This window comes from Cryptomeria japonica, chromosome 5, assembly GCF_030272615.1.
Source record: "Cryptomeria japonica chromosome 5, Sugi_1.0, whole genome shotgun sequence".
In the NCBI taxonomy this organism is placed as follows: domain Eukaryota; kingdom Viridiplantae; phylum Streptophyta; class Pinopsida; order Cupressales; family Cupressaceae; genus Cryptomeria; species Cryptomeria japonica.
The window spans coordinates 855,490,906-855,511,987 of NC_081409.1; the positions used below are offsets into that span (position 1 = coordinate 855,490,906).

Genomic DNA, 21,082 nt, shown 5'->3' on the forward strand with positions numbered 1-21,082 from the left:
TACTAAGACATATTACATCTCTTCAATTAGAAATAAGCCTTAAGCTATATGCCCTTATCCATAAATAACCTCTAAAATCTCAACACACTAATTTTAAGTGTTCTAGAGGAGCCATATTTGTTCTTTATCTAAAAATCCAATTAAATACAAATCAATCAAATTTAACTAAGTCACGAAAGTGAGAAAATGACTTTCCAATTCTTAGAATACACTAATCATTATCCTTTATAGATTATAAATACATAGTGATAGATGGTGGTACATTCTAGAAGACGAATAACCATTTCCTACAATTTGATGACCCTCGATGAAAAAACCAATCATGTACACGTTGGTGATAGTTGAAGCGTTCTCCGAGTAAAATGTAATTTTCTCATGATTTTACCATTGCAGAAGTTTTGATAGACATCTACTTTAGCGACATGTCACGGTAGAAATTAATACGATCACACACTTGTTGATCTTCTTCCAATCAAAAGGCAACACTAAATGAGTTACGGTACTGTATAGCTTTTTCCCGAGGACTTCGGGTCGGCGCCTGGAAGTTGCAAGTAGAGATCGATATCGAAAAGTAAGTTTAGTCTGGTCAATGAAGAAAAACGTATGTACGTACAGAGATAGCTAATAATAAATTTGAGTATATCTAGTATGGAACAAGCTGCTTTCATCTAGTAATATTGCTTTCAAATCAAATAGTTAAAAAGTAGTTTCACAGAGTGCAACATGAGATTATGAAAATAAATATCGTCGGCTTCGTACTCAACTTTTCAATTTAGTTCAGATTTGTTCTTATATTGTTGTTTACCCCGGCTGGTTTGGGATTGTCTTTTCGTTGGCAGCTTTGTACGTATTAAGACTTTATAAATGAGGAAGGGTTGATAGACATCAACTTTTGGAAATGAGGAGGATCTGTCTCACCCTGTACAGTCCTATTTATAGGCGGTTCCCTTTCATACGAAATGACTATTCAAAACTTGAGGATCATCATCATTGTCTCTTGACTTGACTAGCTTTATTGTAAGGAGTCCGAACGCCACGGACATGGAATTGTATACTAGCGGGAAGGAAATACACGAAAGAAATGAGTGGACAAGGTAATGCGTCAGGTTTACTTTTAATCTTCATATTTAGTCCATTCCGGGTTTGTCTCATCTAGACTGCCTTTGGAATAACGAAAGGAAAAGTGGGGAAAGCAGAGTTTTGCAGGATCAAGTCTTTTCCTCGGGCAGGTATGATGTGTGCAAAGTTTAGATAATCGAAATTGCCCATAAGATTAAACTTTATTTAAATTGAAAAATATATTTATAAGTACTCTTCTTATCATCTGTACTAGTTATCAAATCATTATCAACATAAAAAATCAAATTATTAAAATTATTAGTTGTTGAATATAGTATTCCATACCTTGTTATTCCTACTACATATCCCAATAATCTCTTGTCAACTTGTCCATGTGACTCTTTTAGTGATTTCATAAATATTGAAATCAAGCTAACTCAATCTAGATTTATGACTATGATGTATATTAAACTTGTGTTTAGTCATTTGAACATTATTGATTAGACTCTTCATTGTTTTCTAAGTTTGATTTCTCTTACAACTAGGTTTGGTGTTAGATTATATTTCAACATCTTGAATCTTCTTAAATAATCCTAGTATAGTTATATTAACAAATGAAAATGACATTATCTAATTGACAAACTCTATGCCAAAAACATATCTCACTAATTCTAAATCTATCATTTAAAACTCTTTTTGTATAGTTTATTTGAATATGTTGGTAAGCGTATGAAAATGAGGAACCAAAGGAGCTCTTAAGTGGCAATATTTATTTAAAGTAGGAAAAATTGATGTTAGGTGAGAAATTGAAGATAGTTATACTCAATATTTAAATATGCTACAAGAACAAGAGTCACGATGCTTTAAATATACTTGATAAGCTACTATTTCTATTTTTAAATGGTGGAGACTAAAGGGTTCAAATAGGATGAGCACACAATATTCTCCAATTTCTATATAAAAAAAATATTACATATAATCTAGTGTACTCCCCATAAAATGTTAAACATTTTTTCCAATATTTCAAAAGTTCATCCGATAAAAATTAACTAAATCAATGAAGTTTATTCTCATTTTTTTTCCTAATTTTATAATGACTAGACACATCCTGAAACTAAAAAAAAAAATTGTGCTCCCTCCTATTTTTTTGAAACTAATAAAAAACTTATTAAAAATAAATAAAATGGAATAGAGTATTGTTTGTAAGAATATATTTTGTTTCAAATTTCAATGATTAGATAAAAAATACAACACAAAGGCTTTCAAAAAAAGTTAAGGACACTAGCAAAATAAATTAAATTTAATCAAAAGCTTAACATATTAAAATATAAAATAAACTATATGATTAGAAAGATAAAAGAGTTTTCAACATTATTGTGATATTTAATTAATTGAAATAGAAATATATGCAATACTAATAGAGAGCAGACTCAATATTGTGTCATTTTTTAAGAATTTACAAAAAATATCTTCACTTGTTGACATGCTAGTCCAACACTTTGGAATAGATGCCCAAGTAAAATATAAACCTAAGGGAGCTACCCCTCTCAAACATAGAGGAATGTTATTGTTCCTTCAAAATTTATCCAATTATTGAAAGATTTTGTTACATCCCATTCTATGAGCCATATAAATTTTGAAGTGATGAATTTGTTTACCAACAACCATTAAATCACAAAATATTTTATAATTCAACTTTAAATTAAGCACAAAAAGAGTAAAACTAAAAATATTTTAAATTTTAACCATCTTGTAGTGCTCAAGATTGCTCTCAAATTTTTAAATTATGAGAGCAATTTTTTTTTTTTTGATCAGTAATTAAAGCCTCAATAGATTTTGATTGGAGCTATGAACCAGTGGGGACACAGTAGGGGGCCCCATCCCCATTACATGTCTTTGAATTATTATTATTATTATTATGTTTGATTAGATTGACCCCAAAGAACTTCCCCATCCTATGGAAGGCTAAGAGTCACAGCTTAGAATTCTACTTCAGATGTCCCTATTGGGAATTGAATTTGGGTCTCGACAGTGAGAACCTAGTATTTTAACCAGTTAAGCTCAACCCCTTGGACAATTATGAGAGCAATTTTATGTGCTATGTGATTTAATTAAAATAAAAATGGCTATATCCTAAGGTAGAGGTTGAATGTATGGATACGTGAGCTGACATGATTTGTAAAGGGATGAAACAATGTAGGAAGTCTCTTATCATACTATAAATGTTAATCTCTTCCTAATTAAAACACTCATTTGCAATGAAAGAAATTCAAATGTACTATTCCAATTCACTAGTCATAACTATTGTGTTACTAAATATGAAATAGAGTTAGATGCAATGAAGAAGATAATACAAACAAATGAGACACACAGTTCATCGAAATAAACTTTTGAAACCCCTCAATATAGGGGAATGTTTCAAGAAAAATGTAAACTATTGCTTCATCCCACTATATTAAGAGTATACTTGAGCATTACATCATCAAATAAGTACATTAGAACAACAAAATCTCACTCCTTGCTCCTCCTTCATGCATGTTGTCTCCAATTTAATAAAAGCATATGTATATGAAAAAGATAGCCTTGAGAAATTTATTTAGCACCTTTGAATAAAGTCTTCTCTCACCTACATGGAAAATGGGAGATTAAAAGCTATAGAAATGAAGTGTGAAAATGTTATCTTGAGCACATTCTTAGTTCCTCACATGCCTACAATGTGGATTCATGACATTCTAGGGTCATGTTTGTCATTAATGATTACACATTTTCTTTGGCATTTACATGTTTACCATTTACAATTACATATTTTCTTTAATGTTTACATTTTTTCCACGACATTGGCACATTTGTTGTTTAATAAAGAGATATAGGAGAGAGGGACTAATAAGTAATAGGGGTACCTATACATGTTATAGTATGTGGACAAAAATGGGCCCAACAATGGTGCAGTAAAAAATATCATGTCGATGTTTATCCCTTAAAAAGTATCTCTTTAATTAAAAAAGTAATCAATTATGTGATGCTACATTAGCACACAAGTAAACATGACTTAGTGCACATCTATCTGTCTTATTATAATTTAGGTCCATTTTGGAAACCTTCACAATAATGCTTGCTAATGTGGCATCGTATTTGACCATGTGGACTTAAAAACAAATTTTCTAGTTAGGGAACTTGACAAGTCAATTGTTGTACAAAATTGAGAATAATTTGAAATACAAACATGAAGGGTGCACACACATAGGGTCCTCTCTCTTGAATAACATTAAAATTTATATCCAATAATTGTAACATCAACATTCTAATTCAACACCTCCCAGATGTTTGAGAGTACACTGTACACCGCCAAATACCTAAAACCATCTTTCTTTCTTTCTTAAAACCAACTATTTTACACTGCCAACTAGTAAAACATGACTAACACCACACACAACTTTATTATGATCTCCAATAATGACTTTGATAATATAAACTTCCATGCTTCTCCATGTCGAGAGGTTTTCACAAACTATTACAAAGGTCAATTTGGAAGGGTATATCTTGGAGATAAAAAAGCATGTGAAATAATTGACAAAGGCGATGTTTTATTGCCATTGAAAGATGGAGATACATGGTTGTTAAAAGATGTCAGATCTGTCCCAAAATTGAAAAGGAATTTGATATCCGTAGGCCAACTTTATGTACAAGGATGTAACATTAATTTTTCTCTAGATGCTTGGAAACTAACCAAGGGATCCTTGGTGGTTGCCAAGGGTAATTAAGTGGGAAGTCTTTATATATTAGAGAGTCACACTGAAGTGTGAGTTGAGATGACAGTTGAGGAAAGCGAGATAGTGCTTTGGCATCAAAGGCTTAGATATATGAGCACAAAAGGACTTCAAATTATGCTCAAAATGGAACAACTATTGAGCCTTAAATCTGTTGATTTGAATTTTTGTGAATATTATCTTTACGACAAACAAAGGGGAGTCTATTTCTTGAAGACCTATTGTGAGAAGAAGTCTACATCTTTGGAGCTTGTATACTCAGACACCTTCAGACCAATTGAGGTAACCTCTATTTGAGGTGCAAACTATTTCGTTACATTCCATGATGATTGTTCAACAAAATTTTGGATTTGTATGCTCTCTAAGAAATCAAAAGTGTTATCTAAATTTAAAATATTTAAATCCCTTGTTGAAAATCAGATTGGACACAAAATCAAATGTTTACAAATAGATAATGGAAGAGAGTTTTTTTCCTCGAAATTTGATAATTTTTGTGTAAATAATGACATTCAAAAGATTAAAATCATTCCTTTCACTCCTCAAGAAAGTGCAGCAAAGAGAATAAACAAAACAATTTTGGAAAGCTCTCGGTGTATGCTCTCTAATTCAGGTTTGGGTAAAGAACTTTGGGCAAGGGCTTGTAATACCATAGTATATTTGATTAACCAAAGCCCTTCATCTCGATTGGATTTTGGTATTCTAGAGGAGGAATAGATAGGAAAAAGAACTTTATCCTCCCATCTTTGGGTCTTTTGGGTGTGAAGATTTCACATATGTCCCTAAGGAAAAGAGGACCAAGTTAGACCCCCAATCGCAGAATTACAAATTCGTAGGGTATAGTAAAGATTAGTTTGGATTCAGATTGTGGGATCTAGTTGTTAAGAAAATAATTCCTAGCAAGGATGTTATTTTTAATGAGAAGGTATTTCCAGGCTTGAAGGTGCAAGAAAGACACACCAAGGAATATATACCTCTCATAGATACAGTTAACAATGGTAATGTCTCTTCACAGTTCACGCCTCCTATGGCACTTCCTTCACCCACTTGTGTCTTATCACCTCTTCTTGTTCCCACAACAACCTCTGTTTCGAGCAGTATGGCCACTAATCCTAACGAGGACAAAAAAAATTGATTCTTCTCCCAATGTGCACAATTCTTCACTCTTTCCATAAAAATTCTCTGCCCTAGAACTGCTCATGGACAATGTTCTCTTTCCATAACAAAGGGAATTAGTGTCTAGAGCTTCTTTGCATAGTTTAGACTGAACAACTACATCCTCACATAGCAACTCAAATGCAAATAAAGATGATTCTGTAAGAAGCAGCTTGGTAAGATTGGATGCCATGGTTGATGTTTCTATTCCTCACACGATGGCATTGCATGGGCTTTTTGATGGACCCTAATCTATTGCACATTTTGTTCAACATGTGTAGGGCATTGAACATTCAGGGGAGTGTGCACAACATGTGAGTGTGCCAAGTCTAAATTCACAGGAGCCCACAGTTTTTGTTGAAACATTGCAGCTTGACCAGGCTTGTGGTTCCTCTCCCACAGCCCCATCTCATGGCTTTTCCTCTGTTAAATTCAGAGGTGATTTCAATAGTTTTCCACACCAAACTAATTATTTTGTAACACCGAAGTCAAGGGACCACTCTAGAATAGGGTTGTTGAATACTTCAAATACTAAAGAAATTACTTCTAAATTGTAGAGGAAGAGCAATATCAGTAGGAATGATATTGGTGATTTGAGTAGTGGCAGAGGCCAAACTCGTAGCTATGAACTGAGTCATTTTGGTCAATTAAGAAATTCTACCAAGCAGAGAAAGCCTCCAACAAAATTTATTGATTATGAGCTCTTATTTTAAGAGGAAGCAGAGCCCAAATTATTGCTATCTAATCAAGAAGAACCAGTAAATTATAATGAAGCTCAGAAAGTTGTTGATCTTGAAAAGTGGATGACTACGATGCAAGAAGAAATGGATTCGTTCAAGGTAAATGCTACTTGGTATTTAGTGAGGCTTCCGTCTAATCGAAAACTGTTGAAGAACCAGTGGGTGTTTTGTTTTAAAGAAGAAGAAGAAGGCCAAAAAATAAGAAGATTGGTTGGAAAGGGTTATGATCAACAAAAGGGGATAGACTTCAGTGATATTTTCTCTCCGGATGCAAAAATCACTACAATTCATGCAGTCTTGGGTTTAGCAGCTGTTTGGGATCTTGAGCTTGAACAACTTGATGTGAAGACTGCTTTCTTACATGGAGATATTGACGAGGAATTGTATATGGAGTAGCTTGAAGGGTTTGCAAAACAGGGACAAGAACACTTTTATTGCAGGTAGAAGTGAAGTCTATATGGACTCAAGCAAGCCCTGAGGTAGTGATACTTCAAGTTTGATTGCTTCATGGCTGAGAATCACTTATATGCTGCGAGTCTAACCTATAAGAAGCTTGCTAGTGGTGAATTTGTGTTACTACTGCTTTATATTGATGACATGTTAGTAACCGGCATTAGCATGAGGATAATTTGTGAATTGAAGCACAACTTGGCTCAACAATTTGCAATGAGAGACTTAGGGGCAGCAAAGAAGATACTTGGAATGACTATAATCCTAGATGGACAAAAGAAAGAAATCAGATTATCTCAACATCAAGGCATTAACAAGGTTTTGAATAGGTTTGGAATGAAGGATGCCAAGGCTGTTGGCACTCCTTTAGCTAATCACTTTCATTTATATTCTACTATGTGTCCCATGACATGGGAAGATCAAGACTATATGAGAGGGATACCATATTCTTCCACAGTTGGCAGTCTCATGTATGCCATGATTTGTACTCGCCCTAATATTTCTCATGCAGTGGGAGTAGCTAGCAAATTTATGAGCAATTCAGACAAAACCCATTGGGATGTAGTGAAGTGGATAATGAGATATTTAAAAGGTACTTCACATTATGCTTTGTGTTTTGGAGGAGGTGATGTACAGTTACAAGGTTTCGTTGATTCGAATTGGGCTGAAGATTTGGACAAATGGAGATCCACCACAAGTTATCTTTTAACATTTGTTGGGGTAGCAATTAGTTGGGTCTCTAGATTACAACAAGTGGTTGCACTTTCTAGTACTGAGGCAGAATATATGGTTCTTACTAAAGGAGCAAAGGAGATGATTTGGTTGCAGAGATTGTTAAGTGAGTTAGGAGATAAAAAGCATTCTTTCACCTTGTGTTGTAATAGCAATAGTGCTATTTCTTTGAGTAAGAATGCTACATTTCACAGTTGAACTAAGTACATTGTGAAGAGCACACGGTTATACTAAGAGGGGGAGGGGTGAATCAGTATAACAACAAATTTTACCAATTTAAACTCTTTCAACTTCAATCACAAATATATAGCTTATCTAATTAACATATTCATTGCATACCAACATTCATATGTGATCTAACTAATATGAACACAACACAAGTAGAACACAAGATATATACGTGGAAACCCTTACGGGAGAAAAACACGGCAATAAATGCTTTTATATAAATCTTCTTTTACAATGTTCGTAGGCACCAACCCCTAACTCTGTTTGTGAGCACCAACCCACTGGAAGCACCAACTCCCTAATCTGAATTCGTGAACACCAACCCACTGGAAGCACCAACTCCCAAATCTTAATTAGTGAGCACCAACCCACTTCATATAAATCTGAATTCCCATCTTGACAATGTTGCTATCTCAACTAATGATGGACAGTTTAATCTTTTGCATATATTCCTTCCTCACAAGGATATATTCTTCTTCATAAAACTGTTATATTATCTTCCACAAATCCGTTATGATCTTTCATAATTCTGCTTCAAAATCTGCATTAAAATCTTTCTTAAGAATCACTTTTGTTTGATTTATTTCTGTTATTATGCAGATATACCAATACACAGTATATCCTCTATCTTCTTTAATAAATCTGCTTCAAAGATTACTTTACAATTTACTGTATAGTGTTCTTCAATTAGTCTTCTTTCTCCACGTGATCTTCTTATATTTTCTGTCCCTTGAACCCTCTTTCAAATCTGCACATTCATGTCCATATATCTGCTGGTATATATGATATGTCTTTAACACACAACACACCTACAAATCTGGAATGATTTTCTTTGATAAAATCTGCAGCGAACTCTCTTCTATGCCTTCATTTTTCAGATCTATGTATGTTTGATTGATATTCTCTTTTTCTACACACTTTAAATGTATATCACGTATCTCCACTCCATAATATATATTTTTTATTTTATTCTTCACACTGCACACATCTGAGAACTACTTTATTTTCTGAGTTGTAATGTCAGAATTTCTCACTTTAAAATCTGCTATAGAATAACAATAATACTAGATATTTACATGCACACTTTGTAGGTGTACATCATTTTATTTCTTTACTGCTCTCACAATTCCTACAGCTTCTCAAAGATTTTCTTCTTATTCCATTCCCTACACATACACACCACGTAACACATAAAGTATATTCTTTTATTTTATTCCTTTTGCCCCACACATATTCAGAACACTATACACTCCATCCGTCTCTTGTTCCACACATATCTCTGATACTCATCTCTTCTTCGGAATGATTTCTACAGCATAATTATGTCACCACACTCACTAACTTCTCCCAATTCCATATATATATATATATATAATCTACTTATCCCTTCACATAGAAAGCTGCGACTTCTCTTCAGAGAGACCATTTCTCAAAAGACAAATCCTTTGATTAATCAACTCTTACAAGATATTAATTAAAATATTCCAAAATGTTTTCCAAACACGAATTTAATAAAATTGTTTTTATTTAATAAAATCGTGCCATTTGCTTTTATCAAATACGCACTTCCTTATTTGCGTAAGTGTTATCTCGGTTGGTTATTAACCAATATAAAAACACGTATATCTTTCGATTCTTCTATTAGTTCGCACCATTTTATCTTTATTAATTGCTGCCTTCTTTTGACTATACATGTCACTTCCTTATTCACCTTCTACGTAGGATTATTTTGTCTTCAGTGGGGCTCTAACATAAGGAGTGGGCCCCATTACTTTTGTTTTTGGAGGGCTCCAGCATAAGGAGGTGGGCTCCTTTATTTTATTTTATTTTATATTTTTTTATTGACTGCAGTCACTGTATCTGTTGCACTTTATTAATACAGGTATACATCGTATCTGTATCACTTGATTGCAGCATTCAGTCTTCTCAATATGTGAATCGCTATTCAAATATAAACATGTGTATTACGTATTCAATGAAGTTACAGGATCATCTTTCATTCAAACTGGAACATAGCGTAATGCAAACTTGTATCTCATAGCATCTGACTTTGTATGAGGAGGGTCATATTGATCGTTGTGTATACATGAGTCATTGTCATCAATCACTGCCTGCTGCAACCAGTAATGTGTTTGCTTATTAATCAAATGTCTTCGCTGTCCATTGTAATCAGAATGCTAAAATATATTGTCTGGAGCTGTATATTTGAATGTTGTATAATATCCTCAATAGCATGCATGCTTCTTTGACAATTTCTGTGTCAATACGCTGTATATATACAGATAATACATATTTTACCAGACTATAGTATGTTTCCGATAATACACGTCTCCATGTACAGTAGCTGTATATTGTCTGTATATCTATATATCCGGGTCTTCTTTGTGCTGTGACCTGTATATACTGTCATATATATGTTGTCATCTTCTTATATATTACTGTGTATATATACACACGCTGGATATATGTATTCTGTGTCTACTGAGTCTCTATATGCTGCTGTATATAAACATATGTATTCTGTAGCCATTTGTTGTTGTAGTCATATATTGCTGTGTATGTACAGTATTATATATCAAAATATACAGTTAATATTCTCAGTCACTATGCTCTGATCATTGCATACCTACATCTTGTATATGGAGTTCATCTTCAATACTATCACTAATTTGATCATGGAAATGCCTTCAATTCTGATTATTAATGGTTTCATGTAAATGTCTTCTTCATATAAATCACAGCTATCCAATTCCTTAACCATTACCTTTGACATTGATGATAGTCTTTTTGCATCTTTGACATCAATGACAATATTTCCATCACATTGACATTCCTCGTCACTTCATTTGGAGTGTTCTAAAGGAGGGCAAGAGAACTCGGTTGATGCATTGGCAAAGGTGGTACCAAGAGAGAAGTTTGAATTAATTCTTTAGGACTTCTCTCGGCATTGTCAAGCTCTGGCAATAGCTTCGACGTAGGCGAATGTCTGTTGCAGCAGTTGTTAGACATTAAGAAAGAGATTTTTGGTATTGTGAAGCCCAATGGTCATGTTGGTGTTCCCTCCAAGTCTCTAGGCTGTTTGTACTCTCATTCATATTGTGTTTACAAAAACGTGGAGGTTTCCTTTACTGTTGTGATTGATGTATACAACAATGAATAATAAAATCATTCCCCTGCTTAATAAGTGGATGTAGCCAGTCACAAACCACTGTAAATTTCTTTGTCCAGTCCACTTTTGTTTTCTATTCTATTTAGTTTATTTCTACACATATATCTTTCACTCTCCTGCATTTAGAGTTGGACTATATGAATGGTTTCTATTAGGAAAATTGAGTCCCTCTCTCAAGAAATTTGACAACGTTAAGTTATCCACAGTGATCTAATCGTTGATCATGTTAAATTTTCATGAAATAAATAGAATCAACCATTTTATATTATTGTGTTGTTCTATTGAGCTACTTTTCCTCCTAATAACTAGTCCATTTTTTTGGACTAGCTACTAGGAGGGAATGGTATAAGTCTTCCTGAAGTCGAGTAGTTTGGGAGGAGAACGTGAATTGTTGAAGCCAAGCCCATTGGAAATTATAAGAAAGACAATGCTTTATTGATTATATCCGTGCCTATCAAAGTGATTTGAGCGATGGATTAGTTTGATTGTTCGGTACATAGAAGAGACAATGAGTAGATTGGATGAAGCGCTGAAAGCTTCTCTGAGACGCTTTTCTGTTTTCTGTGCTAGGGTTTATGTGCAACACGGTCTATGTTCATTACGTTGCTTGAAGTTAAGGAAGGAAATGCCACTTGATTAAAGCCTCTGCATGGCAAGATCTTCATGCTGCAAGAATGTCAAAGGCTCTATCGCGGTAGAATTTTGTGTCTCCGTAGTATGTTACCCGTATGATGCACAAGTTTGCGAATGTTTTTTGTGGTGTCGCTTTATCACTATTTTGGTATTTTTAACTCGTTGCCAGTCCACAGCGAATAAAGGTGGAAAGATTACATTTTGTGGAAGACAAAAAAAATATTATGGTGTATAATCATAGCAGGTCTTTGATGCCCATCTCTCGCGTGGAAGGATCGTGATAATTGCAGAGAGGGAAACCATTGCGGAGAGGAGACGCCTGTGCGGAGGACACGATTTTTTGAATTAGTCTATAGTAAGTTTATAGAGAAGCCATTGTTATTTTATTTCCAGTGATGATAATATTTACGATGAAGTATAGATAATTAGGAAGAAGAGTCGACATATAGAAAAAACAGTTGCACTAGAATTCCTCAACAAGTTCTGAGCAAGGGTTCTTTTCACTTTCTTAGCGACATCAAGCTTAAATGTTTGATATTCAGTGTAAATCTTTTGAAGTCTGGTATGGAAGCTGCCTTTCGGTTTGGAATAATAACAAAGTGCATTGGAATGAGGTCTCTCGAGATGTCAAGGGACAATTGAATCGATATAGTGTGATTGAGAATTATCACCTTACGGAGGTTAAGGGATAATTAAATCAATGTCTGTGATTTGAGAGTTTGGGTTTGAGAGTTCAATAATTAAGTTTAGAGCTACGTCTTTATGAGGGTCACAAGGCAATTTGAGGGAATTCCATCCAGCCTTTGGTTTTTCAAGAAAATATCTTTTCAAATATATGTCTTTATTTTATGTAATTAGCAAGTTTTGTTATGATAGAGCTCTAAGGGCAGGTCCCTAGGTCAAAGTGAATTTGATGTTTTTTAGGATCAATGTATTTAGAAGGGGGTGGGGAAATGTTGGTATATTACATGGTATAACTATTGTTGCAATTACCTCATAAATGTTCGATGATTTAGTTGTTTTCAATTGCCATTACTTTTGTACAAAATAATTCACTCACTATATAATGAACCATCAAGTGTTTACCTTTGTTTCATCATACTTATGAACATTATTAGCATTCATTTAGATTTATTTTAAGTATCCACTAACTATTGATTAATATGGTTAAATAATTATCTTCTCTTTGCAAGTTGTATGCATGTACAAAAATAGAAAGAAATAATAACATTGAATTAAATCTCTTACTAAAGTTACTAAAAAAAATAATCAACTTGCAATATAACCTTCCAATGTATCTATGCATTTCTCTTCACCACAATAGAGACCCATTGGGGAATACGTGGGACTCATGTTAACTAGTTCTTAGCTACTAGTTTAGAAACTTCTATACATGAATTATTACTAAAGTAAACTAAAAATTATTCACACAATTTATAGTAGAAGCATATAATATGAAAAATATATAGTAATCTAAAGCATGCATCTAATTATGAAATTCATCCATATATCTCTTCTTGACCATTTTCTACATGGGGATTAAATTTAGTAGGTATATTTCTCATTGTTTATTGGAGTGATGCATATTTATCATCATTACTATTTATTATTTTACTAAATGACTTAATTACATTCCTCTTAATTCCACTAATTTTAGGTCAATTTATCAGGACAACTAAATTAAGTGTTGTATGTTGAAATTCAATTTTGATAAAAATGTGTATTAATTAGAATCATTCAGACCACAATTTTTTCAATTGATAACGTTCAATAAACATATATATGACATAGTTATTATAATGTCAAATTATAAAGAAAAAATAAATAATTTTTAAATTAAATGTCGAAAAAACCATACACAATCAAATGTATCACAAAAAAAACTCAAAGAAAATTCAAAATATATTTTAACTAACAGACTCTACACTTAATTTATAATTTGATTTTATTGAATGAAAACAAAATTACAAATATTAATAACAGTTATCAGAAATAGTTGAAGGAGAGTACTTAACGACATAAACTAAATACTAACGAGCAACTGAGAGGAAGAGAAATCAAATTGAAAGGGCCAACAGAAGTCATTGCCTACACACCATATGAAGATACAAAACAAAAACAATGGCTAAAGTCGACGCTAACAACTACTCCAGATTCAAGATTCCATATACTTGGGTGCCATATATCCACGGGTCCCTGCAACCATGGTTGTGTGGGAGGCGGTGCGATCAGGTTCTACCCCGCTTGCTAGACCAAAATCCTCCAGCTTTGCATTGAAATTTGAGTCCAAGAACACATTTCTGGCCTTGAGCGAACTGTCCGTCCAGCTCTCTGTCTCCTTCCTCACCTGGATTATCCGGCCTCGTTGCTCTCTTTTTGAAATAACACCAGACGGCAATTACCAAAAGACATAATATGCCCACGAGGCAAACCAAGGATAACAAGATAATTTTCTGACTACTATTTTGAGTTCTTGATGGCGAGGAAACTTTATCTGACGGGACAGAAGAGGGAATATTGCTCGGAGGGATTGATGAATTTGTATGTGGCGGGGAAGAAGAGGGAATATTGCTCGCAGGGGGAGGAGAGGAGATATCCCACGAATATGCACAAGAAAAATTCCAGGCCTTGACTGTGTGGGTTTCATAATAGGTTCCGGTGGATGCAGAGATGCCAACCCCGATCATCTCCGGAATATATTGACGCAGATCTATGTGATAAGTCAAAATAGGGCTTGTGGGTTTAGAAATAACATTGAGATCAGAAGAAGAGTCAGTAAACAAAAGAAATACCTGTAACTGCTTTGTACTGCCATCGTAATCTACCCACGCGTCCCAAGTTATCGTTCCATTATTGAGAGTGTTGCTGAGGAATTCACGTTCACTGCTAAGCGAAACCTGCTTCACGGAAGTAATTGAATTGACGTCTATTCCGACATGGTTACCATCCGGGTCATGATCGTTCTTATATGTGTCGAATTCGACAGCCACTACACGATTTGAAAAACCACCATTTGTGGTTTCGTTAAAGAGGCCCAGCCATTCGCCCTTAGAATTTTCTGGTATTTTAGAGTCGAAAGGGGCCATAAAGAAAGCGAGTCCGTCACCGAATAAATCCGTGGTGTTGCCGATAACAAACTGAAAATATGATGTAAAATTTGCGAGAGCCCAAGAAGATTTGTCCCATTGAGGAACTGGTTTGTTGTAAATGGCTCTGCCTCCGCTCCATTCTTGATTTATGGTGAGTTGTATTTTGTCCCCTTCAAACTCGGCATCCTCTTCTACGTTGATATCTTCTGTTTGGGGAGGGAAAGCAAATCTAATGTTTCCTGCGCATGCCATATAAGAGAATAGAGTGAAGATCAAGGAGAAGAAAAGGAAGAGCGTGAGCCGTTGGCCATAGTAGTATTATTGGGAACAATTGCATTTGAATCAGAGAATACCACTCTATTGAAAGGCAATAACCCGCAGAAATGATAGCCTAAAATCCAATGCTTAATAGTTAAGCTAAGATTATTGACTATTGACTTTCGACTATTATTTAAATGAGAAGAGAAAAACAGGTGGTAGGTAGTTGAGAAAGTAATTGCATATAAAATAATTCTCAATTATTAAACATGTTAAATTAGTAGTTTGTTGAGTGTCTTGTAAAATTAAGAGGTCGTAAAACAATTATGTCATTTTCAATAATAATTAAGAATAAATGTTCTCCTACAACAATTAGATTTTCTTATGTAACAAGACTTTGCACAATAGTTCTATCTTCTGTTCGGGTAACAATTAGGAGCTTTTCTATGATAGCACAAAATCCAATGCTTATTGACTATTATTTTTGAAAAACTAGGTGTTAGGTATTTGGGAAAGTAAAGAAAAATATTGCATATAAAATTTTCATAATATTATAAATTATTAAACATGCCAAACTAGTACTTTGTTGAGTTGGTCGACCATCATCCTTCTACTTATATTCATTCATATACTAGTATTCGCTTGCACACTAATTAAGAGGTTGTAAAACAAGTAAGTCCTCTTGATCAATAATTAATAGGCTAAGTGTTCTTGTAAAACAATTAAATTTTCTTATACAAGAAGACTTTGTACAAGAGTTATATCTTATCTTTATCGAACAATTAGAAGTTTTTCATTTTTATCTAAATTTAAATTAGACAAAGTTTTTTCAAAATGCTGATTTATAATTATGTATATTGATTCATTAGATGTTGCTACATTTTCTCTAATTATAATTGTGATGCATTAGAATTAATCATGGACGAAAATAAGTTTAAAAAATTGTAAACAAACTATGCCTAATTGAGGTAGTACATATAAGAAATTAGACATCTTATTTTAATTGTAGATCTACTGAAGCATAAAAGTGTTTTGTGCTATTACAAAAACTTTACAATATTTAGATGATAAAAGCCAACTAATTATATTAGATTAAAAAAGGGATATTTATCCTCCAATATAAAGAGCTATGCATTACTGGAAAATGGCACATCTTTTAAAACTCATGAATGATGTGAAAAAAAATGAAAGTGGGTGAATTGTATTATATAATCTAGGTGCATTATTAACTACCTCTAACTCATTTAAAGATACACAAGCACTATTTTATTAATGAAGCATACAAATAATAAATCTTAGTAATTATTCCATGAAATAGTGTTTCAATTATGGATAGGATTGTGATTGAAATAGTTAACAATGAAAATAAATATACTCATTATGTAGATAAATAAAATAACTTTTCAAGAGTAAATTTTTTTTTATATTGTATAAAAAAAGTAGACAAATGATAAACTAAATTTTACTCGGAAAAAGAGAATCTAATGAAGAATCTAATTTTGTAGATAGTCACAATGCTTGAAGGCATTTCAAGCTAGATATTATAATTAAAATACTTGTACTCTTCGACCACATATTTTAGCCAATTTATATACCTTCATATCATTGTGATCATGACAAAATTTGTAAAACTTACGATTCTTAACACTCTTCCCAATGATGAGCTTGATTAATTCTAACTAAAATCTCCAACTAGGATTTATTTCTACATTAATTTTTTATTTTGTTGTTACAAAAGTTCGAGTAAAACTAGTCTGAAATATTTGCATCAATTGCAATATCAAAACATCAATACTTTTTAATATAAATTGAGGTTTGTTAAAAATTAAGAGGATGATAATGTTTACATTAAAATTAATTGATTGTTAAATTATAAGTATTACTTGTTTGTTGATTTTTTTTAATTGGTAATAATAGATCAATGATTAGGAAGATTAAAACCCCTGACTTTGGTATAATTTTTATATTAATAATAAGTAGGAAAAATATTATGTAAAACATATAAATTACCAAGGTATAAGTTTATAATAATATTGGCTCAATCAAAGTAAACATTTCAATACTATTTTGTAGTAACTCACTCTGTTTAACTAAAAACTAGTCTATTCCTTTCCTTATATATACTAACTTTCACTCGATATGTGTATTAGTTCAAGTGATTATTTTGAAGATACATGTAATGTTCTTGTAGCTTTACAAATTGTTGAGGTTATTAATTCGTCCTTTAGTCACTCGATCCTTCTAGTATAATCAATTTGTTTATATATAAATTGCTGGGTGAAGATGCACAGCAAATGATCTTTATAAATTACACAACAGTTATAGTATCCTGACTTCACACGTATATTTTCTGCAGACCACAAACAGATATATATGTGTTAGAAGAGAACAGCATAACCCTCTATATCGTATACACTAAATTTACATCAGCCTCTCCTATGGCGTATATGTCCGATCAGTATTGGTCTCTCACAACCACACTCCTAGGAATTGCCCCCGATAGAAGATCAATACTCGTTCAATTTCAGTGAGGGGTTGTGACCTCAATTGGGGTGGCATACCAAATGAGGGGGTGCGATGTGTAATCACCGATAGGCAAACAAGACATAATACGTGCTAACTAAACATAAATAATTAATGAAAGCAATGTGCATATTGGTGATTAGAATGATATGTATATTATTAAATGTTGAAGGCCTTAAGGCCAATTTAACATTTAATTTTATCTTAATGAAGCTATAAATCATCAACACTCCCTCTTAGCTAGGGAGGATAAAATATATTTGGAGGAATATTCATAAATCGTATGATGCTTATCTTGGGACCATAGTTTCAAGATGTGAATTACCTTTGTCGGTGATTCTATTCACAAACTCTTGAGTGGATTGCCTCTGTCGGTGATTCTATCCGTAAGCTCTTGTGTGGATTGCCTCTGTTGGCGATTCTATGCACAAGCTCTTATGTGGATTTCCTCAGTCGGCAATTCTATCCATGAGCTCTCACGTGGATTACCTCAGTTAGCGATTCTATCCACAAGTTTTTACATGGATTGCCTTAGTTGGTGATTGTATCCATGAGCTCTAACATGGATTGCCTTAGTCGGTGATTCTATCCATGAGCTCTCACATGGATTGCCTCAGTCGGCGATTCTATCCACAAGCTCTTACGTGGATTGCCTCAGTTGGCGATTCTATCCATGAGCTCTTGTGTGTGGATTGCCTAAGTCGGTGATTCTATCCACAATCTTGAGTTATTGTAAGATTGTCACCTTCCAATAACTTCAAAAATACAAGTGGAAATCATTTGGAAGTCATCACTTCATTATGATTTACACAGGGCCCATAAAATAATTATTAGTATTAATAATAATAATAATTAATATTTACAATTTTAGCTCAGAAGTGCTCAATCGTTATTAGCAAGCTCCCTCTCAATCACAAGGTATCTTGAGTTTCTTCTAGAGAACATATTTTTCTGAACATATGTCTAAATTTCTGACTTTAGCAAGGGAAGCTTGTAGTTTAAGTTTGAGAGGACAAGTTCTTGCAATGTGGCCATATTCGTCACATATGAAACATTGTACTTTAGAGAAGTTTCTAGGCTTCTTGAATGATCGATTACCATATGTCTTTTTGTCCTTTTTCCTTTTCAAACTAGAGACTAGAACTTGAACATCTTCATCAATGGGTTTCATCATTCCTCTTGATATTAGGTTACACTCTTCTTGAATGTAGTAAGCTTTTAGTCTATTAAATTTGGGAACTTTGGATCGAGCACTAACTCCTTTTCTAAAGTTTTCCCATGAGATAGGGAGCCCATTTAGAGTTATCATAGTTAGCTCCTTATTATCATAAATGTGACCAATTGATGAGAGTTGGTTCCTTAATTCTGTTATCCTCATAAAATTTGAAGTGATAGTCTCTTCCTTACTCATTTTAATATTAGAAAGTTGATTTTTAAGTGTGAGGATTCTGCTCGCGTTGTTAATCTCAAACATGTCTTTCAAGGCTTTGAACATGTCATATGCAGAATCTAACCTTGTAATGATAAGTAGTAGATGACTCTTTACTCCATCTACTAATAACTCCATTTCTTTAATATTGTTCTTTTTTACTCCATCTACTAATAACTCCATTGCTTTAATATTGTTCTTTTCCCACTAACTCTGTTCATCTTTTCCATTAGGTTTAGAAGGATTCTCTATTATTGTTTTTAACTCATTCTTCCTTAGTACCAACATCATTCGTAGTTTCCATGAATCATAGTTTGAGGCACCCACCTTCAAGTCTGTCTTCGAATCTGATTCCATTCATCATTTTAAAATACAAAATTTGAAGGAGATATCAATCTGATCTTAATCGGATCTTCCTTCAGGCGGTTAGGCTTTATAGAAGGAAACTTGGCTCTGATACCATGTTGAGGTTATTTATACCTCCTTTAGTCACTTGATCCTTCTAGTATAATCAATTTGCTTATATATAAATTGCTGGGTGAAGATGCACAGCAAATGATCTTTATAAATTACACAGCAATTGTAATATCCTGACTTCACACGTATATTTTCTACAGACTACAAACAAATATATATGTGTTAGAAGAGAATAGCATAACCCTCTATATCATATACACTAAATTTACATCAGCCTCTCCTATGACATATATGTCCGATCAATATTGGTCTCTCACAACCACACTCCTAGAAATTGCCCCCGATAGAAGATAAATACTCGTTCAATTTTGGTGAGGGGTTGTGACCTCAATCAGGGTGGCATACCAAATCAGGGGGTGTGATGTGTAATCACCAATAGGCAAACAAGACATAATACGTGCTAACTAAACATAAATAATCAATGAAAGCAATGTGCATATTGGTGATTAGAATGATATGTATATTATTAAATGTTGAAGGCCTTAAGGCCAATTTAACATTTAATTTTATCCGACTGAAGCTATAAATCATCAACACAAATTGCATATGCCTATAATATCACATTATGAAAAACCTCCCATTTAGCTTGACAATAAATAGTATTGCAATTATGATATGATAATGTCAAAATATTAATTTTCTAAAAAATTGACTATTGAAGCATTAATGTCGTTAGAATCTATAACTGTGGTTCTTGTACCTATCATGTTATTTTGTGTACATGAACCTAAACCTTCTAAATTAAACAAATATGATCCCTTTAGAAAAATAACCATAGTCTCTCTCAGTCATAAATTTTCATACATATCTTGGCTCTACAACTTGAATCTTTAAAAAGTAGTCATTGTACACAACACTCTCCTCGACTCTTACATATGATTTCTTCATATTGCATTTGTGAAGTACAAGCCTCTGGTGTTTTGAAGAATATTTTGGGTGATTGTGGCAACTCTCGAGAGGGGTTTCCTTGCTGGGTTGATCATCTCCTCCTCGCTTTAGTAACTTGAAGCTATTGATGTAAAATATCTAATATTATCATAGCACAGTATATTTATTTCTTCTCAACTGGCATTGTATTTTGTTATTTCTTACCATTAGCCATTATTTATTTGATCAAATATAGCTATCCATGAAGGTAAGAATACCAATATAGAGATTTGATTGAGGCAAGCTCCTTAACATAGCCACCCAAAACATTTTTCCCTTCTTTCCTTGTGTGCAAGTTTCTTGGAGAACTACTTAATTTTACGTTAGTGACCTCTTCCCTTTCTTCTAATATTATTTATAAATAATTTGAGTGTTTATTATGTTTTGTTAATACATCCTCTCATACCTCATACTTTTATTTATCTTTCAACTTGTAGAAGGATAATATT

General features: G+C 33.3%; 1 protein-coding gene across 1 annotated transcript; it reads right to left on the bottom strand.

Annotated features, from left to right (window-relative positions):
* Window positions 1-14,158: 14,158 nt before the first annotated feature.
* Window positions 14,159-15,271, bottom strand: LOC131035294 (2-acetamido-2-deoxy-D-galactose-binding seed lectin 2-like). The gene has a single exon (XM_059221113.1). It carries the CDS (start codon window positions 15,269-15,271, stop codon window positions 14,159-14,161), a length of 1,113 nt encoding a protein of 370 aa, XP_059077096.1.
* Window positions 15,272-21,082: the final 5,811 nt, after the last annotated feature.

Excerpts from the sequence above, each read along its gene's own strand:
- LOC131035294 (XM_059221113.1), bottom strand. The coding sequence starts at position 15,271 with ATGGCATGCGCAGGAAACATTAGATTTGCTTTCCCTCCCCAAACAGAA.